General features: G+C 40.5%; 1 protein-coding gene across 1 annotated transcript; it reads right to left on the bottom strand.

Moving 5' to 3' along the window:
* Nucleotides 1–1066: 1066 nt before the first annotated feature.
* Nucleotides 1067–21764, bottom strand: KLKB1 (kallikrein B1). Its single transcript, XM_027530067.1, has 15 exons — nt 21664–21764; nt 21006–21064; nt 18875–19037; nt 16857–16963; nt 16060–16219; nt 14446–14555; nt 8780–8939; nt 7627–7736; nt 7323–7491; nt 7116–7228; nt 6795–6960; nt 4901–5076; nt 3909–4004; nt 2018–2157; nt 1067–1520 (listed from the first exon to the last, which is right to left on the bottom strand). The coding sequence occupies exons 2-15, from the start codon at nt 21061–21063 to the stop codon at nt 1338–1340; spliced, it is 1911 nt and encodes a 636-aa protein (XP_027385868.1). The 5' UTR covers nt 21064; nt 21664–21764; the 3' UTR covers nt 1067–1337.
* Between the last annotated feature and the right edge of the window lie 718 nt (nt 21765–22482).

Genomic DNA, 22482 nt, shown 5'->3' with positions numbered 1-22482 from the left:
GGTTTTGTTTTTTTTTAATCATTTCAGGGAATCCAGCCGGATATTACAAAATCTGGGGAATTTATTTGTGGAGTAAGCCCTTAGCTCTTCAGTTTCTTACTGTGTGGTTAATGAATGACTCAGACCTTGTGGTTTTCTTTCAGTCAGTCCCCTCCATCTTTAGTTCTTTCTACCTACCCAGTATTTTGTGAATGGTCAAATTCTGTGTCAATGTCAAGTCAGTTCAGTGGCATGGAATATAACTACCTGATATCAGTTGTGGTGGTTGGTCACTGACAAGTTTGGAATTTGTGTTACATAAGAATTAATATCATTCATTCCAGGACTGTTTCCTACCACCAGGAATTTACTTATTACTGCCTCTGGGTTACTACTGCAGAACCCAGGATCCACTGTGTGTGCCAAGTCAATCGTGTCCAACTCTTTGCAACCCTATGGACTGCTCCTCTGTCCATGGGATTCTCCAGGCAAGAATACTGCAGGGGGTTTCCAAGCGCTCCTCCAGGGGATCTTCCCAACCCATGGATCAAACCTGTGTCTCCTATGTCTCCTGCATTGGCAGGCACATTCTTCACTACTAGCGCCACCTGGGAAGCCCACTGAACCCCCAGCAAATCAGACCCCTGCCTTCCACGAAGGCTACGTGAGGATCTTACGGCAGAAGTTGCACCCAGACAGTTGCAGCCCCGCAGGTCTCCCCTGCACGGCCAGCCTGGAGCCCTGTGGCAACGCCCAGGGAACCAAGGTAAGAGGCCGACATGGAAAGCTGCGCTGCTAATCTTCCAGGTTCAGATAACCCATCTCTTCCTTGCAAAAGTGCACATTTCACAGGTTCCATTCCACTTGGCAGAACAAAATCCAAGATCAATGGCTCTTCACCCCAAGTGAGGCAGGCAGTAGTAGGTATGAATGACTGTGCAGGTGAGGCTGAGAGAAGAATTTATCATCCCTGGGATAGACTGAGTTCCGGAGGCAGTGGTAAGGTTAGAATGATCTCAGGCAATGTGCTACAACCTGGAGTCACTTATCTTCCGTTCTGTTTCACTGTCAGAATAAAACACGTGAATCACACTCTTTTGCCATTTTTATTTTATAACAAACAATTGTAGAGATACTCAGTTGTTTTTCTCTCCCATTACGGTGTTATTACTGAATGCTGAAAGCGTTATGCATTGTTCCTTTTATGACAGGGACGAGAGGTAGACACCAATCCTCTTGTCCTCTGGGGTTTTTGCAGATGAGAAACCCCAAGGTTCAGCACGTGAATTGGACACAGGGTGTTAATCGAATACTCCAAGGGGGGCTCTTCCCCGTGTCTATGAAGCTTCTCAAACTGGCTACTTCCTCAAAGGCTGACCATGGCTGTCCTGGGTTTTCTCTAAAATCCAGTCCACGTACTCAGCAACTTTGGTGTAGACTCCTGGTTGTTCCCTGCGGGCACAGCCTTCACCCCAACTAGTGATGCCCACCAAATGCCATGTTTCTTCATGTTGACAAACCAAGGGACCGCCTGAATCACCCTGTGTCACAGTAAGAGGAAAAAGCAAAATGAGAGAAGGTTATGATGGATGTGCCTTTAAAATTCTGTAGTCATACCACACACACCACGCAAACAATTTCTCGTAGCTCTTCAGATATTTCATGTGTCCCATGAGCTGTTGGACATAGTAAAAGTGACCTAATTCAACAGTATATAGTTGGTGTTTTCTGTTCATTCCAACACAGAAAATTTGGCATCATCACATCCCAAGGTGAGATAAACTTAAAGTGCTTGTGTTTTAGCACAATGATCTGTCTGCACAATTGTCTTCCCTTAAAGATGGCATACTCCTGCTCTGAGATAGATATAAAAATTATAGGTGTATATTCAATTTTTAAAAGATTTTATATGAAATTATCAGGTTATTTGGTTCCAAGTCATTTAGAAAGCTATAGAGAAGTGCTCTTGGAAAAAGATATTTTGAAATGATTTTTCTCAAGTGGCCTATTGTGTGTTTTTCATACTGTAATGCATTACCTTGCAGGCATCTTTTCCTCCTTCTTTATAGCCAGCACAGATCATCTGTTTGGTTATTTTATAATCTCTGTAACTTTTTTGGCATTCTTCATTTGATATCAAAGGAATATTTGCCTTTTGTAGGGTATTTTGGATTTTACCTGTGAGGCAACATCAGAAGAAGGCAATAAAATAAATATAGAAGTAAGACTACAGTCTTAAATGAGAATGCTGAAGTTTCCATGAAGGTCATTTCTCCATATAAAAATTTTTGTATGTCTGTGTCTGTGATAGGGGCTTCATAGGTAGTACTAGTGGTGAAGAACCTGCCTGCCAGTGTAGCAGACAAAAGAGATGCAGGTTCGATCCCTGGGTCAGGAAGATCCCCTGGAGGAGGACATTGCAACCTACTCCAGTATTCTTGCCTGGAGAATCCCATGGACGAGGAGCCTGGTGGGCTACGGTCCATGGGGTCACAAAGAGTCAGAGACGACTGAAGTGACTTAGCACACATGCATCTGTAGTAGGTGATGAGTGCTAACCAAATTTATAATAGTGATCATTTCACAACATACATAAGTCAAACATTATTCTGTATAGCATAGACTTATGCACTCATGTATGTCAATTATATCTCAGTAAAACTGGAAAGAGTATACATATGTGTGCTCAGTCGCTCAGTTGAGTCCTACTCTTTGTGACCCCATGGGCTGTAGCCCGCCAGGCTCCTCTGTCCGTGGGATTCTCCAGGCAAGAATTCTGGAGTGGGTTGCCACGTCCTCCTCCAGGGGATCTTGCCGACCCAGGGATCCAACTCTAGTCTCTTAAGTCTCCTGCCTGGGCAGACAGGTTCTTTGCCCCTAACGCCACCTGGGAAGCCCTTCAACATATATAGTAGGTCCTTATTGGTTATCTACATATACACACTACTATACATAAAATAGATAACCAATAAGGACCTACTATATGGTATGAGCAATGCTACTCAATACTCTGCAATGACCTTTATGAGCAAAGAATCTAAGAAAGAGTGGATATATGTACAACTGATTCACTTTGCTATATAACAGCAAGTCACACGACATTGTAAATCAACTATACTGCAATTTTAAACAGTTTTTAAAATCTATAGTTTTCAATTTGGCAGGAATGAACTATACAATTTATAATAAAGTTGATTTACATTAATTGTTAAGAAATAAGGGCTTCCCTGGTGGCTCAGATGGTAAAAAGTACACCTGCAGTGCAGGAGACCCAGGTGTGATCCCTGGGTCAGGAAGATCCCCTGGAGGAGAACATGGCAATCAAGCCTAGTATTCTTGCCTGGAGAATCCCATGGACAGAGAGGAGCCTGGCAGGCTACAGTCCAAGGGGTCTCAAAGAGTCTGACACGACTGGGCTATTAACACTGTCATTTTCAAAGTATTCTGATAAGTTGCAGTTTCATTGGTTTTCATTGTAATCCTGTGTGTTTTATTTATGGGTGTAAAAGCATCATTAGAGAAGAGGTTCGCAGGCTTTACCAGGTTGCAGGAAGGATGTGTTTTAAAAAAAGATTTAAAAACCTTCCAGAAAGAGAGATGACATGTCTGCCTGTACTCCTGGTTATTAATCCAAGGGATAACAGTGGCCTTGGGAGATGGGAACTCTATTAATTCTGAGGACAGGATGAGCTTGGGGAAGTTGTTAGTCCTGTATGGGACCAATCCTTTAGGAGAAGTCAAACAAAGATGCTTAAGAGATTACCCTATGAATTTTTCCAGGACCAAGCAAAACTGTCTTCTCAAGAATTACTGAATACATATCTGGAAATGAATAGTTAGGAAAAAAATCACAAATCTGGATATAACTTTAGAGGCCAATTAAACAAATCTACTCCATGTGTTTTAACATATAAAATGCCATGTGGTACCTTTTTCCTCTGTGAAGCCCCATCCAGTTATCCAACAGTCAGTGTAAACTGGTTTTGTATCATCTTTGGAAGGTAGGCATATTGCTTTTTGCAAATCTGAAAGGTAATTTTTACATTAGAGTTTGGCTAGATTTAGTTATGGACATTGACTTTAAAAATACATACTCTCCCTGCCCCTATATTCTCTTTCTCTAGAGTAGCACCGAGTAGAATATACCTTTTACTTTCCACTCAGTTTCTAAGGTCAGTGACTCAAGAAAATGTCTCACCAATCACAGTCATTTTGGGTGTTAAATTTTAAAGCTCCGAACCCAAATTTACTGTCAAGAGCCTTTACAAGTTCTTGTGTATGATTCCCTCAATAGTAATAGCAGAGGGGTCTACACTGTTTTAAGCATGATTTTTAGGCACTTTAACTTATTAACTGATTTTAATAACAATCCCATGGTGGGGTAACTGGAGGCAAGGACATCCTGCCGGAGGACACAGAATCTTTAGCAGACCCAGCAGGCATTTAGCAACTGTGGAGCCTTTTGTACCTCCAAATGCACCCCGTCCAACCACAAAGCTACTGTCTCCCAGAACTGCCTTGTCCAGCAGTCTCTTCCCTACTCAGGTTTCACCTGGAAATTAATATTTGAATATGCTTGCCCTCAGATACTGCTAATATGCCTATGCTCAAGGCAATGCAAATCCGGCTACTCTTGTCAAAGGAAGTCATGCTCCCTTCCATGTCTGTTATTATTTCAATAGTATAATATGCAGCTGTATTCCTTCCTGAAAGAACTAAGTAACACATCTTGGCCCTTAAGTAGAAGACATTTTATGTCAAGTCTCAAATTATTTTTCCTGGCAATACTCATCTTTCCTGCAACTTCATTAACCAAAAAATAAAGACAGTCTCCTTAGATTCTGACCCCTCCTTGAAACTGATGTGAAAATTTAAACCAACACAGTTCAGCTATACATGTCTCCTTAAACATGCTACGTACCAGTAAAATTCAAAGGAGCCTCAAGTTTTATTAAGGCAATGTCATGACTGCCTTCTGAGATTTTATAATTTGGGTGGACAATAATCTCTTTGATTTGTGAGAAAGACGTCTCTGTCGTTATCTCTGACAGATTTAAAATGCCACCATAAATGCGCCAAATATTTGACAAGAGAAGCCTAGGAGGGAAAAATAAGAACTGATTTGAAACCAGAAAGACTGGCCTTTGATATTGCTCTTTTCTCCTTTCACTTTACCTTTCAAAAAAGAACTGGGAAGAAAATACTACATATAATGTATGTTTACATACCTAATTTCTCCTCCTTGCAATTTAGCACCAACAGCAGCAGTGCTGAACTCTGAAGATTTAGTTAAAAATATTGGAAAGTGTATAATTATGTCATGTTTTCTGTAGTGAATATACAAGAATGTTGCTGTCCCTTTCTGAGAGAAACTGTGTTCGGGAGATGTCTCGCAGTTTATCATGGAAAATCATTCACCAAGTTGAAAGCAATCACTTCCATGAAATTCAGAACTGGCAAGAAAGAATGACTGTACACAAGTCTCCCTGTAATCAGATAGGGTAGGGGGTCCCCAGAGAAAGAGATCCAGTCATGGTTTTCTTGATATAAAAGAAACCATTTTTAGCTTAAGCCGTTTTGTGACTTAAGTGGGGCCACAACACTAGTCCTTGAATGTGCTCAGTCGCTTCGATCGTGTTGGACTTTTTGCAACCCCATGGACTATAGCCCACTAGTCCATAGGGTTTTCCTGGCAAGAATACTGGAGTGGGTTGCCATGACCTCCTCCAGGGGATTCTCCCCATCCAGGGATCAAACCTATGTCTTTTGCATTGCAGATAGATTCTTTATGACTAAACCACAGGAAGCCCTGTCCTTGAATAGGTCTCAGTAATTAATGATCTTAAAGGGAATAAAAGAATGCAGAGATGAAGGACTATTACAGGTAAGAGAAGTAACAATAGCAAAGATTATGGGTCAGCTGTAAAGACTCCTAGTTGTCTTCCAATGGCAAAGATTAGCCAGAAGCTCTCAACCACCAGATCAACTGGAACCTAAGGCATGATGATGGTGACCTTTTCTGACCCTCATGACTTCAATCAACTAAGGCCTGGACTCAGGCTAAGGCCCTTCAAGAATATGCATGTACCCTTAGCTTAAAACTTCTCCAGTTCTGCTGTTTAGGGACACAACTGCTTTGGGAAAGATTCCCAGTGTTCTCCTTACTCACTGCAATAATAAATCCTTCCTTCTCCCAATTTTTGGCTTGGTTGTGTCTTTTGACTTGACATCCAACCAAGAGGAAAACCCAGTTTTTATGTAACACCTCTAATAGGGCAAATGAGAGGAACCTCAACACTATTTAAATTATATCTATATTTTGGGAAGTGTGAACATTTAAATTAACTCTTTAAATATGGATATATGCAAAATAAGTCTAAAATTACTATCTAGAGCAAAGTTATAGGATAAATAAGTTCTGGGGATATAACAGATAGCATGGTGACTACAGTTAACAATGGCGTGCATGGGTGCTCAGTCATGTCCAACTCTGACCCTATGGAGCCCACCAGGCTCCTCTGTCCATGGAATTTTCCAGCCACAAATACTGGAACAGGTTATCATTTACTCCTCCAGGGAGTCTTTCCAACCCAGGGATTGAAACTTCCCTGGAGGCAGGCGGATTCTTTATCCCTGAGTTACCTGGCAAAGTTGCTGAGAGAGAAAATCTTCATAGTTATTACCACCAAAAGCTATTGTAAATTTGTGGAGGGATGGATATTAATAAACTGACATGATGATGGAGACATTGATTATAGAGTCTTCAAAATGAAGAGGCAAGATACAACTCCAGATAAGATGCAGCCAAAGCTTACCCATCGAAGCAATGGGCAGCAGTTAAGACCCACTGGCGTCCAATAATTGACCCTCCGCACAGGTGGCTCTGAGCTCTCTGCTTCACTTGCAGGCTGACCTGCCAGGGCCACTCTCCCCAAGAAGCATTTGTTCCTCCAACAATGCGTGTCCTTTTTGTTGTACAGACTAAAAAGAGAGCATTGAAGTTAATGGTTGGGATCAGAGGGTGAATCACAGTCCCCTTCAATTAAGGAAAACAAGACACATAGTTCCATTATAAAAGATTTAAAAAAGCTATCTAAACAACTCAGACATCCCTCTACAAAGTGAGATTTACTCACCACGGCTGTCCCCACGTTTACACAACCTCAAGGAATAACCAGAGCTTGCTTGCGTCCCGTAAGTAATGTTAGTTGGGGAGCCATCCAAAGACAAGCGTAAGGAACATTTACACCTAGACAAGATGATCAGCATGAGATTAAACCTCAGAGGATGAAAGCCCAGGAAGTTATCTGCCAACTGTTTTTGAAAAATAAGCATTCACTAACTTCTCTCCTCTACAGTCTTCTGGGAATAAAGAATAAGTAAAAAACTGACAGCGAATCATCTTTGTACAGGTCTCTTGGCAACCATCCACTCCTTTCACGAAGGTCACATGCAGCTCTTCTCCTTCGAAAGCAACTTGCGGGTAAATTTTGGAGTGGCAGGGCTCTGTGCCTATGACAAATGTAAAAACGATAGAAAATGCAAATGATAAGCCACACATACACAAGTTTCTGGAACACTGAGGCTTGTTAGAAGATCATAGAATGTATCACATTTTGTGTAATATTTTTTATCAAATCGCATTACCAGGCAGAGTTTGTTTGCAGGTTAGAAGGCTGTATCCAGAGACGGCATTTTCCTGAGGAGTAGGGGAACTCGGGCTCCCACTTTGGGAAGTCTTAAGGAAACAAACATTTCTATTGTCAAAAAAAAGCAAGAGAAAGAAAGAAAACCCCATTAAAGGCAAATACAAGAACACCTAATATCAAAAAAACACCCCCTGCAAGTTTTATTCTTCTGAGAAATTCCCTCCAAAGAACATCAGACTACAGGACTCTAGTGAATTACAGAGATTAAATGTAAATCAAGCCACATCTCCCTCTGAAGAAAACTTATAGGCACAGATAGCCCGAAAAGAGGAGAATGGTAAAGTTCTACCTTCTAATTTAAAAAAAAGAAGAAAGAACAGATTCTGGGGATTTATGTTGCTGATGCTATTATAACTTGATACCCTTCTCTTAGCTCCATCTTGTGTGTAAAGAAAAGGACAGGTTATCTATGGGTCAAGAGATGGAACCGGAACCTTGATCAGGATAAACAGGGCTCTAGTTTCTGAAACACTGGGGTCAGAACAAAGGAGCTTAAAGGATATGCTCCCAGTGAGTGGTTTACTTCAAGCTAATACAAAACATTAAGATTAGTAGAAAAGGTATCCATGGCTATTATTTCATTGATTGGATGGTCTGTTTAAGTAAGAGAAGATGGGTAGGAAAGTCTGCTAATCTCTTAACTAATCAGCACCTGGCAGAAGAGCACCTATTTAAACTATGAGTTCAAGTGTGTTTATTTTTTCAATTAAAAAATTTTATTTTATATCAGAGTATAGCCAATTAACAATGTTGTGATAGATTCAGGTGGATAGCAAAGGGACTCCGCCATACATACACATATATGCTTCTTCCCCGAACTCCCCTGCCAACCAGGCTGCCATATAGCGTTGAGCAGAGTTCCCCGTGCTATACAGTCCTTGTTGGTTATCCACTTTAAATATAGCAGTGTGTACATGTCCACCCCAAAGTCCCAAACTATCCCTCTCCCCCGCCACTTTCCCCTCTGGTCACCATAAGTTCATTCTATGAGTTCAAGTGTTTTGAGGGAAATGAAAACACTTGGGAAAAACTCAAAGTATAAAATGAAAATGATGCCAGGACAGTAGCAAGCGTGACACACGCCTACTGACCTCTGTGAGTCTGTCTTCCATGCATTTGTATAGAATGTGAAGAAAAGACAGCTGGGGTGATAGGTGCAGATGGTTCGACACACAAAAGCATCTGGTGCGATAATTCTGGCAACATCCACATCTGAAAACGCACTGTGTTGGAAAATGTCCACGCGGCAGCCTGTGAACCCACGGGGGAGACGCACATGTCATGATGCTGCATATGCTTGTACTTCGTCATCATAACTAAGGAAACTATGACTGCTGTTTGTTCATAGAATCACACATCCTTAGTGAAAAAAATGTCTGTTGAAATGTCCCCAAGCCTGTTGTTTGCCATTTGGGAGAAGAAAAATCTGGTCTCAATCTGATAAAAGACAGATACCTATGTCAGAGAAATAAAATGTCTTAACCTGTACTCTATCCTGCTTGGTGTGAAATACCTAAGCTACTCAGCTTTTGTGTATATTTTCTTTATATTACCCTCACCCTGAAATTCAGGCCTTAGGCACATGGGCTTTTGTACTATGTTTTCCTGAATATTTTGAAAAATGTTTTAATAAAGACATCAACAAAAACCTAAATTTCTAACAAAAATGCCGTGTACCCATTAGACCAAGAGGAAATCCACTTTCATTTTCCATAATATAATTATATCTCAATTATACTTTTACTTATGTTCTTATTATTTACTCAGTTTGATAACGCATAAAGTGTTTCATTTCCTGGGTCAGGAAAAGCCACTGGAGAAGGGATAGGCTACCCACTCCAGTATTCTTGGGCTTCCCTTGTGGCCCAGCTGGTAAAGAATCTGCCTGCAATGTGGGAGACCTGGGTTTGAACCTTGGGTTGGGAAGATCCCCTGGAGAAGGGAAAGGCTACTCACTCTGGTATTCTGGCCTAGAGAATTCCATGGACTGTATAGTCCATGGGGTCGCAAAGAGTCAGACACAACTGAGCAACTATCACTTTAAAAGTCTATTAGGGCCTCTCAGGTGGGTTAAGCGGTAAAGAATCTGTCTGCAATGCAGGAGACACAGCAAGAGCCACAGGTTTGATCCCTGAGTCAGGAAGATCCCCTGGAGGAAGAAATGGCAACCCACTCCAGTAGTCTTGCCTGGGAAATCACATGGACAGAGGAGCCTGGCAGGCTACAGTCCATGGGGTCACAGAGTTGGACATTTGGAAAGAAAGTTACGACAAACCTAGACAGCCTATTAAAAAGCAAAGACATCAGTTTGCCAGCAAAGGTCTGTATAGTCAAAGCTATGGTTTTTTCATTAGTCATGTACGTATGTGAGAGGTGGGCCAAAAAGAAGGCTGAGTGCTGAAAAATTGATGCTTTTGAACTGTGGTGCTGGAGCAGACTCTTGGGAGTCCCTTTGATTGCAAGGAGATTAAAGGAAATCAACCCTGAATATTCATTGGAAGGACTGATGCTGAAACTCCAATACTTTGGCCACTTGATACAAAGAGCTGACTTGTTGGAAAAGGCCCTGATGCTATGGAAGTTTGAAGGCAAAAGGAGAGGAGGGTGGTAGAGGATGAGATGATTGTATAGCATCATCGACTCAATGGACATGAACTTGAGCAAACTCCAGGAGATAGTGAAAGACAAGGAAGCCTGATGTGCTGTAGTCATGGGATTGCAAAGAATTGGACATGATTTATCCACTGAACAACAAAAACAAATTATATTAAAATTAGGTAAGCTTAAAGAATAATGGTAGCAATTATGAGAAAGACAACAAGAATTCAAATTTAAATGAACATAGTTGGATCAAGAGAGTGTGCCTGCCACACATAATATCTTCAGATGGGAAGTTGAGGAAATTAGATCTCAACTACTTAAATCTTTTTTTTAAAAAATCAGACTTTAAGCTGGAAGAGAATTTATGGGATTCCATGTCTACCTTCAACTACATCCTCTCAAGTAGTTCAACCTTTATTTCAGACATTTATAATGACAAGGAGCTGACTACCTCATGACAAGGTTCACTTCTGGACCACTCTAGGAGTCAGAATTTCTTCTTATTTTCGTCATAGCAGTATCTATTTTATGAAACCAGACAGATTAGTCCAATCCTTTTCCCAATGACCATTCTTCAAAAACAAAAATTTAAAACAGTCATCCTGACTTTTTAGGGTTAAATGTCTAATCTGTTTCTTTAATGGTATCTTATTTTCCTGTTTCTAGATATCTCAGGATCTTGGTTACTCTCTTTTGACGTGTCTGTTGCTCCAAACAAAATACGGAACACATTTGCTGAATATAAAGTGCAGTCACAGTCTGACCCGTCCAGATGACAAAAGGACAGGGGCTAACTATGTTCCAAAGACCATGTTGTTTTTTAAAGCTAGTTTCGTTTTCATTTGTTTTGTTTCTCAAAAGCGCTAAAGATGTCAGTAGAAACGACAGAGTAAAGACCTTCCAAAACCCTTTCCTCCATTAAAAAAAAAAAAAAAAAGAAAGAAAGAAAGGAACAAGAGCACTGGCCAGAATGTCAAAATTAATGTCGTTTCATAAGTCCAAAAGCGAACCAAAGGCTTATAACAGCCCAGGGAGTTTTTATCCAAGAACAACAGCCAAGTCTCAGCAAGAGCCCTGAGTTCTGTGAGGTTTTTAACTTGCCCTCTCATCCCCTCTCCACAGCTCCATGGAAGCCTTGAAAATACCCACAATTGTGGGGAAAACCAGCAGCCTAATGGGCCTCAGGAAGGGGCAGAACAGAGTTGGAGCTACTCCCAAGCCCTGTCCCCAGATAACTGTTATCATTTGACTGGAGGTTCTCAGGAAAACCCCATTCCCAAGGACTGAGTTTCTTTGACCTGATTCAGAACTTCCTCAGTGTCAACAGCCTTTTCCTTGAAAGTGTTGGTCAAAAAAAAAAAAAAAAGATTGTGACTATTATACAACATTGTAGCTGTCTAAGTCAGTAGTAATAACAGGGGCATACCACAAGCCAATGAGAATCTTAAAAGGAAAACCGAGAGTTTGAAAATCTCTGAGATATTCCTGGGAATCTGGAAAGCCATATTCTTGTATAGAGCTGACTGTGTGCCTGACAGAGGCTCTGCACATTTCCCGTGCTGGGAAAGCCCCGAGCCCTCACTGAGGACTGACTTTGACCTCTGTGAACTCCGTGTCAGCAGAAAGTGGAGGCCAGGGCAAAGTTGTAAAGGGCAGGGCAGTGAAACGCATGCCCTAAGTCTCACAAAAAGCCCCTTGTCCAAGGCTGGCAAACTCACTACTTCTAGGCACCCAAACAAACTTCTGTCCTGTCATTAGAAAACTGTGGGGGAAGCTGAGCACAGACATCCGTGGTCATGTCACCACAGAGGCTAAACACTGTGCACAATTGGCTCAGAAAAGTCCCCAAACAAACAGCAACACAAAATAGTAACAACAACAACAACAAACTCTGAGGAAGGAAGGCATTTGATGTCCTGAGTTTGTCACATGCTTGCATTTAAAAAGTCTGATTTTTTTTTTTTTTTTACAAAAAAATGAGACTTGTCAAGAAACAAGGAAATATGGCCCATACACAGAAGTAAAGGTCAATATAAACCATCACTAAGGAAGCAAGAACATTGGATTTACTATACCAAGACTTTACATCAGCTATTTTAAATATGCGTAAAAGAACTAAAGGAAACCATGTCCAAAGAACTGGAGAGGGGACTTCCCTGTTGGCCCAGTGGTTAAGACTTCCCTGCCTTTGAGTGCAGGGGATATGGGTTTGATCCCTGGTAGGGGAGCTAAGATCCCACATGCCTCATGGGCAAAAAAAAAAAAAGCCCCAAAACATAAAACAGAAGCAATATTGTGACAAATTCAATAAAGACTCTAAAAATGGTCCACACACCAAAAAAAAAATCTTCAAGAAAGGACTGAAGTATGAAAACAATGTCTCACCAGACAATACCAATAGCCAGAAATTAAATTACAGAAAAGAACCAAATCTGAATAGTAAAAAATTAAATAATACTTAACTTGAAGCAATAAATCTGGAGCACAGCATGGAGGAGGTGTGCTGGGGGAGGCTGGGAACCAATGGGAAAAGAGAGGCATTGCTGCCAACTTCCCAGTCTTCTAAGGCAGGAGCCTAGCCCAGCTCCCCATTCAGGGCTTGGCGCAGAGTCAGCACTTGATACTGTATAGAAGTGGCTATTGATAATTTGGTTTCAGTAACATGTTATCATTGCCATGCTGATATGCTAAATAAGACGGACTATCTTAGCAAATTTTCTGGCTCTTTCAATTAAAATTACCCCTATGTCTGAAACATAGGGTTTCATTGATTTATTATGCCAGAGTCCTTTCACTAGATAATAGACACCACTACGAAATGACCATATAGTTTTCTCTACAATGTCACTGTACTAGTTTCCTAGGGCTGCTTAAAAAATTATCCCAAACTTAGTGGCTTAAAACAACACAGATTTATTATCTCACGGTTCTGAAGATCAGAAGTCGAGAAGTCTGAAATGGATCTTTGTCCTTAGTTCTTTCATAACGGGAATAACGTGTAGTGCTTAGTCATCAGTCGTGTCTAACTATTTGTAACCCCATGACTGTAGCTCGCCTGGCTCCTCTGTCCATGGGACTTTTCCAGGCAAAGATACTGGAGTGGGTTGCCATTTCCTTCTCCAGAAATGGGTCCTCCTGGGCTTTAAATCAAGATGCCGGCATGGCTTTGTTCCTTTGGGAATTTCTGTAGAACTTTTTTCCTTACCTTTTTCAGATTCTAGAGGCCTGAATTCCTTGACTTAGGGACCCTTCCTCCATTTCAAAGCAAGAAGTGTACCCTCTTCTGATCTCTCTGTCTGACTCTCTGATCATTCTGCTTTCTCTTTCTTTTATCAGAACCCTTGTGACTATATTGGGTCTATCCACATAATCCAGAATAATCTCAAAGCTTTTTTTTTTAACATAATCACATATTTAATCAAGCCTTTTTTGCCCTGTAAGGTAACATATTTACAGATTCCAGAGATTAGGATGTGGATGTTTTGGGGAGGCTCTTTTTCTGCCTAGTACAATCACACAGTGAAGTGTGTGTGTGTGTGTGTGTGTGTGTGTGCACGCTCAGTCATGTCTGACTCTTTGCAACCCCACGGGCTGTAGCCTGCATGGGATTTTCCAGGCAAGAATACTGAAGTGAGTTGCCATTTCCTTCTCCAGGGGATCTTCCCAACCCAGGGGTTGAGCCTGTGTCTCCTGCATCTCCTGCATTGCAAGCAGATTCCTTACCGTCTGAACTACAAGGGAAACCCTTAATTCTCTATGGTGCAAATCAAATGAAGGACTATATAAATATCTGCCCTCACTGACCTTCCTTGTGGTACAGTGTTTCACTGACTGATGTGAAGACTGCTCAAATGTCCATTATTCTACAAAGCCAAGGCTCTTAGCATAATGACTAGTATTCCCCTGTTTGTTGTTCAGTCACTAAGTTGTCTCTGACTCTTTTGCAACCCCATGGACTGTAGTCCACCAGGCTCCTCAGTCCGTGGAATTCTCCAGGCAAAAATACTGGCGTGAGTTGCATTCCCTTCTCCAGGGGATCTTCACGACCCAGGGATCAAGCCTGTGTCTCATGCATCTCCTGTATTGCAGGCAGATTCTTTACCACTGAGCCACTGGGGAAGAAGCCCACACAGTGAAGTAGGAGCCATACAATTACCAATTTTCGAGTTTCCACAGGCCTTCAGTGAGAATCCAGACTCCACATCACTCAGCACCTTTATACGCGTGGGTGTCCCCTGTGGGCTCCGTTTTAATAGGCAGGTGTTCCTGAATGTGAAAAACAGAGGTTACTTTGCTTCCTAAATTCAAGGTGCCTGCAGAAGTCCATTCCCTGTTGAAAATGATCCATGGTCAGTGGAAAATAAACAAAGCAATCAGAACAGTGACCTCCGTGATGAGCGAGTTAGAAATTGTGTTATTCATCAAACAGACATGTCCCCCTCTATAGAGGGAGGGTTAGGGTGAGGGTGCAGTAGGAACTATTCTTCTACAGGACATTATTCTACTGAAATCTCACTCCACAAGCACAGGGTATTTGCGGACCAAATGGAAATTTTTCTCTTCAGGAAAAATGATGCCAAAATTGAATAAAATAATAAGACTGTTGTTCAGTGTCTAAGTCATGTCCAACTCTGCGACCCCATGAACTGCAGCATGCCAGGCTTCTCTGTCCATCACTATCTCTCTGAGTTTGCTCAGACTCATGTCCATTGAGTCAGTGGTACCATCCAACCATCTTATCCTCTGTTGCCCCCTTCTCCTCTTGCCCGCACTTTCTCCCAGCATCAGGGGCTTTTCCAGTGAGTCAGCTCTTTAAATCAGATGGCCAAAATATTGGAGCTTTGGCTTCAGCATCAGTCCTTCCAATGAATATTCAGGGTTGATTTCCTCTAGGATTGAATGGTTTGATCTCCTTGCAGTCCACGTGACTCTCAAGAGTCTTCTCCAGCACCTCAGTTCAAAAGTGTCAATTCTTTGGTGCTCAGCCTTCTTTATGGTCCGACTCCCACATCCATACATGACTACTGCAAAAACCATAGGTTTGACTATATGGACCTTTGTCCTCAAAGTGATGCCTGCTTTTTAAAACACTGTCTATGTTTGACATAGCTATTCTTCCAAGGATCAAGTGTCTTTTAATTTCATGGCTGTAGTCACTGTCCACATTGATTTTGGAGCCCAAGAAAGTGAAATCTGACACTGTTTCCACATTTTCCCCATCTATTTGCCATGAAGTGATAGGACCAGATACCATGATCTGTTTTTTGAATGTTGAGTTTTAACCCAGCTTTTTCACTCTTCTCTTTCACCTTCATCAAGAGGCTGTTTAGTTCCGCTTCACTTTCTGCCATTAAAGCGGTACCATCTGCATATCTGAAGTTGTTGCTATTTCTGCTGGCAATCTTAATTCCAGCTTGTGATTCATCCAGCCTGGCATTTTGCCTGATGTACTCTGCATATAAGTTAAATAAGCAGGGTGACAGTATACAGCCTTGATGTACTCCTTTTCCTATTTGGAACCAGTCTGTTGTTCCATGTCCAGTTCTAACTGTTGCTTCTTGACCTGCATGCAGGTTTCTCAGGAGGTAGGTCAGGTGGTCTGGTATTTCCATCTCTTTAAAAATATTCTTATTCTCTCTAAGACTAAGAAAACTGATTAAACCTAAAAACTCTCTCTGATTTTCAGTTGGGAGAAGAAATGGTTATGAAGGAAAAAAGGTTATGCTTCTGAAAACACCATCAGAAAGAACAGACACTGAATGTTACCCACCGGTACTCTGCACTGAAGAAGGTTTTCGTGGCATATGTGAAGAACTGGCAGTGAATGTTGTTGGTGCACCTTTCTTGGCATTCTTTGGCACTTCTCACCTTAGATGCATTGAAATTGACTCCTCTCATATCGATTCCTTTATAAATGCTTCGGTGGCAAGCTGTCCAAATAAAACACACGGAACAAATTCAATCAGTTTCCCTTCTGGAAGTGAATCATCAATTTGGGCTGGGTAGCTTTTTTTTTAAATTTTCTAGTGGACTATAGTTGATTTCAAATGTGTTGGTTTCAGGAACAGCAAATTGATTCAGTTATACATATACGTATATCCATTCTCTTTCAGATTCTTTTCCCATATAGCTTATTATAGAGTACTGAGCAGAGTTCCCTGTGGTATACAGTAGGTCCTTGTTGGTTATCTATTTAAATATAGCAGTATGTACATGTCCATCCCAAATTCCCAATCTATCCCTCCCCCCACCCTTCTCTGTTAGTAACCATTAAGTTTGTTCTCTGTCGGTCTGTTTCTGTTTGGGAGTCAAGGGGAGACTATTATTTGGTTGTGTATTTACTTTCTGTACATCTGACACCAAAGTGCCAGCCTCATAAATGATAGAGGCTCCTCAAGTGTGAGAGGACTGCTGAAGATAAGAGCGTGCATCCAGAATACAACCCCATCTCTGTTATCTTTCTAAGTGCTCCGTTCCAAAAGTGCATGGTGCTACAGAGTTTGAGCAGAAGCTGTTCTAAGGTAGACCCACTGTCCATTCAAACTGAGCTCAGAAATCACACCTTACCACTAATTTGATGACCACATCGCTTTAAAGAATGTCCCGAAATTGCACCTGTCCGTGACACTCTCGGCAGGGTTCCTGTAACACTGTCCTTCAAGAAGCAACCAAACCTGTTTTTTAAAAGTAGTTTAATAAGAAATAGAATGATAAACACACATTGAGGAAATGTCTAGCATTTCTATGCACTTATAAATACAGCCGGAAATAAGGAAAATACTACAGCATGCCTGAGACCTGCTGGGAAAAAAAACATCCTTAGAGGCAATTCCTTAATACCTAACAATCTTTGTAATACCTACCTTTAGCATTGTTTTCCTTTATATTCACATTTCAAGTAGAGAAAGTCAATCATATAAAAGAGGGAATGATTCTTCCTGTGTTCCCAAACTTTGTGGGAATTATGTTCCCACCTGGTGATTGTTGTTATAAATATTTTCATTTAAGAAATTAAATCAGGGGGGAGGGAGGAGGGTTCAGGATGGGGAGCACGTGTATACCTGAATTTTTTTTTAATTTTAAAAATTAAAAAATATATATATATTACAAAAAAAAAAACATACTCTCAAAAAAAAATAAATAAAATAAAATTAAAAGAAAAAAAAAAAAAGAAATTAAATCAATCATGAGAGTTGCATCTATATTTGGTATTCATCCTGACTACTAACTCCTTACAGTCCACACCTACTAAAAAACTTCATTCTGTCTTTAATGTCAACTTTTATGTACTTTCCTTATTTAAAAGGATTCTAGAACCCAATTCAACTTTTTAAATGAAAAGTTGCTGCCTCTAACATACAGTCTAGGTTTGCTATACAAGTTTTCCCTTGTAGAGGGCTTCCCTGGTGGCTCAGATGGTAAAGAATCTGCTTGCAATGCAGGAGACCTGGGTTTGGTCTCTAGGTTGGGAAAAATTACCTGGAAAAAGGAATGGCTACCCACTCCAGTATTCTTGTCTGGGATAATTCCATGGACAGAGGAGCCTGGTAGGCTTACAGTCCATGGGGTCACAAAGAGTTGGACATGATTACACGGCTAACCTTTTCATTTTCATTTTCCTTGTAGAATCATGGAATGACAGTCTAACTCCTAGTTTTTAATTCAAATAGAATAAAGACAAAGGAAAAGAATTATGGATATGGAAATGGGAACAAGGAAGAAACATTCATTCTGGATATTGATCAAAAGTAAAGAAAATTATAATAAAACTGTGGTTGTACTTGAGCAACTTTATGACTAAGACTTTTCATTACCAACTACTTTTCAAATGCTCTTACTTTTTCAAATTACCAGTTAACAATATATGTTCATGTCCACACATGTGTGCACACACACACATGTGTGCACACACACACATGCATGCACATGTAGGCATACACATGCCATGAATACTGTAGGTGGCCAAACTGGCTCATTATAGGCATCATTCAGACCTCCCTTCTCCCAAGGTTACAAGATGGATTTTAATTATTTTCTCAACAAAATGCTTGCCTTCTATAGTATCTTAAGAACTATGCTATCCATAAGTGTGATCATGCATCAGACAGCAAGTACCTTTCTTGTTCAGGTGAAATATTCACCTATTATTAGACCCTTTCAGGAGAAGGCAATGGCACTCCAGTGCTCTTGCTTGGAAAATCCCATGGACAGAGGAGCCTGGTGGGCTGCAGCCCACGGGGTCGCTAAGAGTCAGACACGAGTGAGTGACTTAGCAGCAGCAGCGTTAGACCCTTTCTCGAGATAATCTCTTAACTCAATGATTTTCAAATGTTTTCCTTGAGGTCTTGGATAGGAAAAGACTACTTTCTATGGCTCTAAGTCATTGTTTAAAATGCAGATTTCCAGGCCCAAGAGACTTCGGTTTGATAGGTCTGAGCTTGAGCCTAAGAATCTGCTTAGATAAGAGCTCCTCAGGGTGATTCCAATGAAGCTGGCCATTTAGAAACATAAACTTGCTATATGGTGCACACAACTGATTCCATTTTGAAAAATGGCTTCCCCAATAAAGAAATATCAGCGTTTACCTTTTGTCTGCATCACTGGTTGAATTTTCAGGAAGAAAACTAAAGAGCAAGCACCTAGGGTGGAAGGTGCACATCAGCTGACAGTATTGGGCATCTGGGGTGTACATGGCTGATACATCCCCACCTCTGAAGAAGGTGTTGTGATATAGTTGAGTCAAGCATCCTATGACAGAATCATTGAAAAAAGACACATTAATGTGGAAGAAATAATACTTTTAAAAGAAATGTATCTGCGTTCTAAACCTTCCTAATTGGTCCATGGAATACCCAGAGATCTTATGGCATGACTAAATGCAGAAGCAGGATGAAATATACCTGCTGTACAATATGTGGGATCTTAGTTCCCTGACCAGGGCTCGAACCCATGTCTGTAGTGGAAGCACAGAGTCCTAACCACTGGACAGCCAAGGAATTCCTGAAATAGTGTTATATTAGGGCTTGATGCATGATGTTAAAATTAGTTTTTGGGTACCTGTGCATAAAAATACTTGGTTGATTTTCATTTATAATGCTCAACCATAATAATTTGTACATAAATTATTTTCCCTCAAATGCCATCTTAGCTTGGTTTCTCCCTATCTTCTAACATGGGAACAACTTTTCTGGAAGATAATTTGATGATATATATCATAAAACCTTCAAAAATATGCACACTTTACTATATCTGGTGTTTTAATTTCCAAAGTTTTTTCTACAGAAATAAACATGTATATAAGAATGTGCATACAAAAATATCATGAATAGAGAAGAATGCTGCTGCTGCTAAGTCGCTTCAGTCGTGTCCGACTCTGTGCGACCCCATAGACGGCAGCCCACCAGGCTCCTCCGTCCCTGGGATTCTCCAGGCAAGAACACTGGAGTGGGTTGCCATTTCCTTCTCCAATGCATGAAAGGGAAAAGTGAAAGTGAAGTCGCTCAGTCGTGTCCGACTCTTCGCGACCCCATGGTCTGCAGCCTACCAGGCTCCTCCGTCCATGGGATTTTCCAGGCAAGAGTACTGGAGTGGGGTGCCATTGCCTTCTCTGATAGAGAAGAATATTAAGCTCCAAAAACATGACATATATTTATCTGTTTGAAAGATCACTATAAATGGGAAACATAAGTTACAAAAAAGTATCTAATAACAGAGTGTATAAAGACACATGCAGAAAAATATCTGAAAAAGATATTTTTAACAAAGCCCATCTCTGTATTATAAGACTACAGATGACAGGTATTTTCTCATTTTCTGCTAATTTGCACCTCTAATTTCCCTAGCATGATCATAATTATTTTCAAAAATAATAAAATTGAAGTGACCATGGTTCACAGCATCTCTGGCTTCTACTCTTCAGCATTCAGTGTATTTGTATGTGGTAATGATTATGGCTCAGAAGAGCAATTTGGAATGAGGGGACAGATGGAGGGGAGTTTGGTTTAGGGGATAAAAGCTTCTTCCTTAAAAATTTATTTTTTGCCAAATGTAACCCTCACCCTAGACACTTAGAAGTGTTTGTCTTAGCCATAAACATCATTGTGATGTGGTCTTCTTAAGTCAACAAAGACTCAGAAACCACCCATAATGGTGGCATCGTAAAAACTCCATTCTACAATAATTAATGAAAAACAGTGTCTAAAATCATTCCTATTCTGTGAAATTTTAATGAATAGAAAGAGAAATAAGATCAAAACCTGATGGTGAAACTCAAACTATTCAAATAGATGACTTCCTAAATTAAATATAAATTAGGTACTTCCTTTTCTGAAATGATTCTCCAGAAGTCTAAAAGAGTAAAAATATGTACTGAGTACATATTATGGTACTCGGGTTGGACCCAGATGCTATAAAATACCTAGCACTCTTCTGAATATTCAGATAAAGTTGATTTTTTAATGTTGATAATAAGAATAGAGGGCTGCCTGTTTTAAGATCTGCTTTGTGGAGAGTCTTTTCCAAACAGAAGTTTCTGTCGACACCTGCCAAGACATTCTCGTTTATGGGCCCCTCCTTCTGGTGTGTCTAGGATGATATATCTGCCAAGTGGTAGTTGGTGCTGAACCTTAAAAGGATATGTGTCCTAAGGGTCGGATGTCTTGCTTGATTACTCTCCCCCTCACCCTTAACTTCGCATCTTAGAGATAATCCACTCACCACAGGAAACTGTAGCAAACAGGCAAATAAAGTAAGCTGCTTGCCTGAGTGCAATCATCCTAAAAGAGAAAGCAACAGGCACATAACTCTACTGTTTATAGATCATATTTAACACGAATCTTAATGTAAGGTAATACAGATTTTCTTGTAAATGTCTGGACAGCAAATCTAAGCACACAATTATCAGTATAGAAGGCAATGGTTTTCTGAACATTTTACGCTCAAGGACTTGGCATGAGATACCAGTTGAGACCTCTAGATTACTCTTGTGTTTATTGCCCATTTGGCACCTATGTCCTTAGCAATTATGCGAAGGGAATGGTAGAGGGAAATTAAACATTTGTGAAACCTCTTGATTTGAGCAAAAGGAAAATTACTGTAAACCATGGTAATGGTATCTGTCCAAAATCCCTAAGGATAGATATTCCAAATATTCAAGCCCGTTTTAAACTTTTTAATCAATGTTCTCTTTGATTGAAAAATATCTTACTCTTATGTTTCCACATATAAGAGCATCAGTTCCTTCTACATTCTCTAAATACACAGGAAATTAGAATGTCAACTAATAGTTGCTTTATAAAGTAAAAACAATGCTTAATGGAAAAAAAAAAACAAAAACACCTATTTGGAAGCAATCAGAATAATAGAAATCCTCTACCTGAAAGCACAATTGCTTCCGTGGTTCTGGAGCTGAGGGTGTCTCTTGCCATTGAAAAATGGCCAGTCTTCAAGCTTTCCCGACAGGGCTCTGCATGCAGTATTTGCTTGGCTCCGATATTGACTTTGGTGTTCTGCCAAGAGTTTCAACTTTTTGTCCTGTCAACATATTCTATGAACATCCCATTTCTGTGTTCAACTATTTAATACGTTAACTATTTCATAATAGGACCACATAATTCATGTACACGTTTCCATTTTTAAAAATGTCCCCAAAATTCCTAGTTATTTGGGGCTCATAATGTATCTAACTAGACATTTCCAGTATAATGACCTGGATACATATGAATAAGGGGGTGGAAAGGGATCCATCCTCCTGGAAGTCATGATGAGCCTTTTAGCAAATGGTATCCATGCCTTCCTTTGTGAAGGAATCCTGTAACAGTGAGGTTTGTAGGATGGAATGGAATTGACCAATATTTAGGACTTCCTCCCATCCAGTTCAGGAATTAGAACGTAGCAGGGTTTGACAATTTGTTCACAGACCAAATCTGGTCCAGTGCCTGTTTTTATAAATGAAGTTTTATTGGAACACTCATGCTCATTCACTCCTGTATTATCCATAGTTGCTTTTACCCTATACAGTTAAGTAGTTGTGATAGAGACAGTATGGCCTGCAAAGCTGAAAAGATTTACCATCTGCCCCTTTTCAGATAGAGTTAGCACTCCTAGCCTAGAATGTAGACTTCTCTTTCAGGACACCTTGACCAAATGGCAACCCACTCCAGTGTTCTTGCCTGGAGAATCCCAGGGATGGGGG

The sequence above is a fragment of the Bos indicus x Bos taurus genome, chromosome 27, assembly GCF_003369695.1.
Source record: "Bos indicus x Bos taurus breed Angus x Brahman F1 hybrid chromosome 27, Bos_hybrid_MaternalHap_v2.0, whole genome shotgun sequence".
NCBI lineage: Eukaryota > Metazoa > Chordata > Mammalia > Artiodactyla > Bovidae > Bos > Bos indicus x Bos taurus.
This window is presented reverse-complemented; position numbering and strand designations above follow the sequence as displayed.